Source organism: Berghia stephanieae, chromosome 1 (assembly GCF_034508935.2).
Source record: "Berghia stephanieae isolate SIO BIC M18660-M18661 chromosome 1, UCSD_Bste_1.3, whole genome shotgun sequence".
In the NCBI taxonomy this organism is placed as follows: domain Eukaryota; kingdom Metazoa; phylum Mollusca; class Gastropoda; order Nudibranchia; family Aeolidiidae; genus Berghia; species Berghia stephanieae.
The window spans coordinates 105,622,877-105,624,765 of NC_088360.1; the positions used below are offsets into that span (position 1 = coordinate 105,622,877).

Genomic DNA, 1,889 nt, shown 5'->3' on the forward strand with positions numbered 1-1,889 from the left:
TCTAAAAATGAAGGACGAGACATGATGCCTGTAAGGCGATAATACAATATTTTCATACAGAGACAATGCTGTTAACAGCCAGGTACTCATTTTACACCTGAGTAAGGTGAGTGAATGTGAGTAAAGTGTCTTTTCCAATGATTCAGAGCAGAACTCTAACCCAGGACCTTCTGGTCTGAAGGCAAGTGTCATGCCACAAGACCACATAACTGCCCAAACAAGGAAGAAGAAAAAGATGAAAAAAGAACTACTTACTTCATTTGTATAAGGGAGAGAAAAAAGTATTACTTTTTATAGTTTAAGCACTGCTATTTATAATAGATGTGAGCTTTTATCTAGAGCAATATCCACTAAATGTGATCAAAACGCTTTACAAAGGGTCCATGACCAACAGCAACACGTAACATGTGGAATGAGACATGATGTCTGCTAGGTGATCTTCCAATTTTTTTCTGACAGAGACAACAATGTTAACTGCCAGGAACTCATTTTACACCTGAGTATGGTGAGAAAATGTGAATAAAGACCCTTTTCCAAGGACTCAACTATGCATAGAGCGGGTCTTGAACCCAGGACCTCCCGATCCAAAAGCGAGTGCCATACTACAAGACCACATAGCGGCACAATAGTATAATAATGATAATAATAATAATAATAATAATAATAATAATAATAATAATAATAATAATAATAATAATAATAATAATAATAATAATAATACAGTAATAGATATTACCCTTTTTCTTGAATCCAAAGATTCCTCTGAGTGATGTTGTGGAGCCGACAGACTTCGAAGACTTTATAATACAAAACCAATGCATGGTAGAACGAGATCCCTACAAAGATCTAATCCTGTTTCCTGAAGATGATATAACTGTTGATAAAGTGCCCAAAACTTGTCGCACCACAGTGTCAAGCCTACCTGAACAAAAGTAATTCATATGGTTTTGTCATTTTTCATAAACAAACTTAAATGATGTTTCATATCTCCAATTGCCCAATGAATTGAATTCAAAGTAGCTTGCAAACACCTACAAATGCTTACATGGTCAAGCTCCTGACTATATCAAATCTCTCTTTAATGTCGATATATACCATCAAGAAAGCTTCAATCCTCCATCTCCATTCAACTCAAAACTAGAAGGTCTACATCAAGAAAATTTTTTTCCAACAGATCTTTCTCTAATGCAGCTCCAAAAATCTGGAATTCCCTGTCCCCCACTACTAGAAACAATCCAGCCTTTACTTAATTTAGTTTATGTTCTTCAAACTAAGCTTTCAGTGCTGTAGTTTTTTATTTATTTTCCTTTGTGAATTCGTGTTTTATTGTAAAGCGCCTTACAGCATGAATTAATGGAATTTGTGCTCTATACAAATGATTTCTTCTTCTTCTTCTTCTTCTTCTTCTTCTTCTTCTTCTTCTTCTTCTTCTTCTTCTTCTTCTTCTTCTTCTTCTTCTTCTTCTTCTTCTTCTCTTCTTCTTCTTCTTCCTCTTCTTCTTCTTCTTCTTCTTCTTCTTCTTCTTCTTCTTCTTCTTCTTCTTCTTCTTCTTCTTCTTCTTCTTCTTCTTATTCTTCTTCTTCTTCTTCTTCTTCTTCTTCTTCTTCTTCTTCTTCTTCTTCTTTCTTCTTCTTCTTCTTCTTCTTCTTCTTCTTCTTCTATAATTTTTATTATTATTATTATTATTATTATTATTATTATTATTATTATTATTATTATTATTATTTATTATTATTATTATTATTATTATTGTTATTATTATTATTATTATTATTATTATTATTATTATTATTATTATTATTATTATTATTATTATTATTATTATTATTATTATTATTATTATTATATGACAATGAGGGATTTCGATTCAGATTAGGAATGTGAGATTA

The 1,889-nt window shown here is 31.2% G+C and overlaps 2 protein-coding genes across 2 annotated transcripts in view; both read left to right on the forward strand.

The window, feature by feature from the left end:
* The window catches only part of LOC144962420 (dedicator of cytokinesis protein 7-like), a 2,223-nt gene extending 1,287 nt beyond the window's left edge, over positions 1-936 (forward strand). The window contains exon 3 of the mRNA XM_078895363.1: positions 757-936. Coding sequence (XP_078751489.1) covers positions 757-936 — 180 coding nt within the window. The remainder of the gene's footprint in view (positions 1-756) is intronic.
* Positions 1-1,889, forward strand: part of LOC144962664 (putative acyl-CoA synthetase YngI) — a 119,224-nt gene that overhangs the window by 112,162 nt on the left and 5,173 nt on the right. The gene's annotated exons all lie outside the window — the stretch shown is intronic.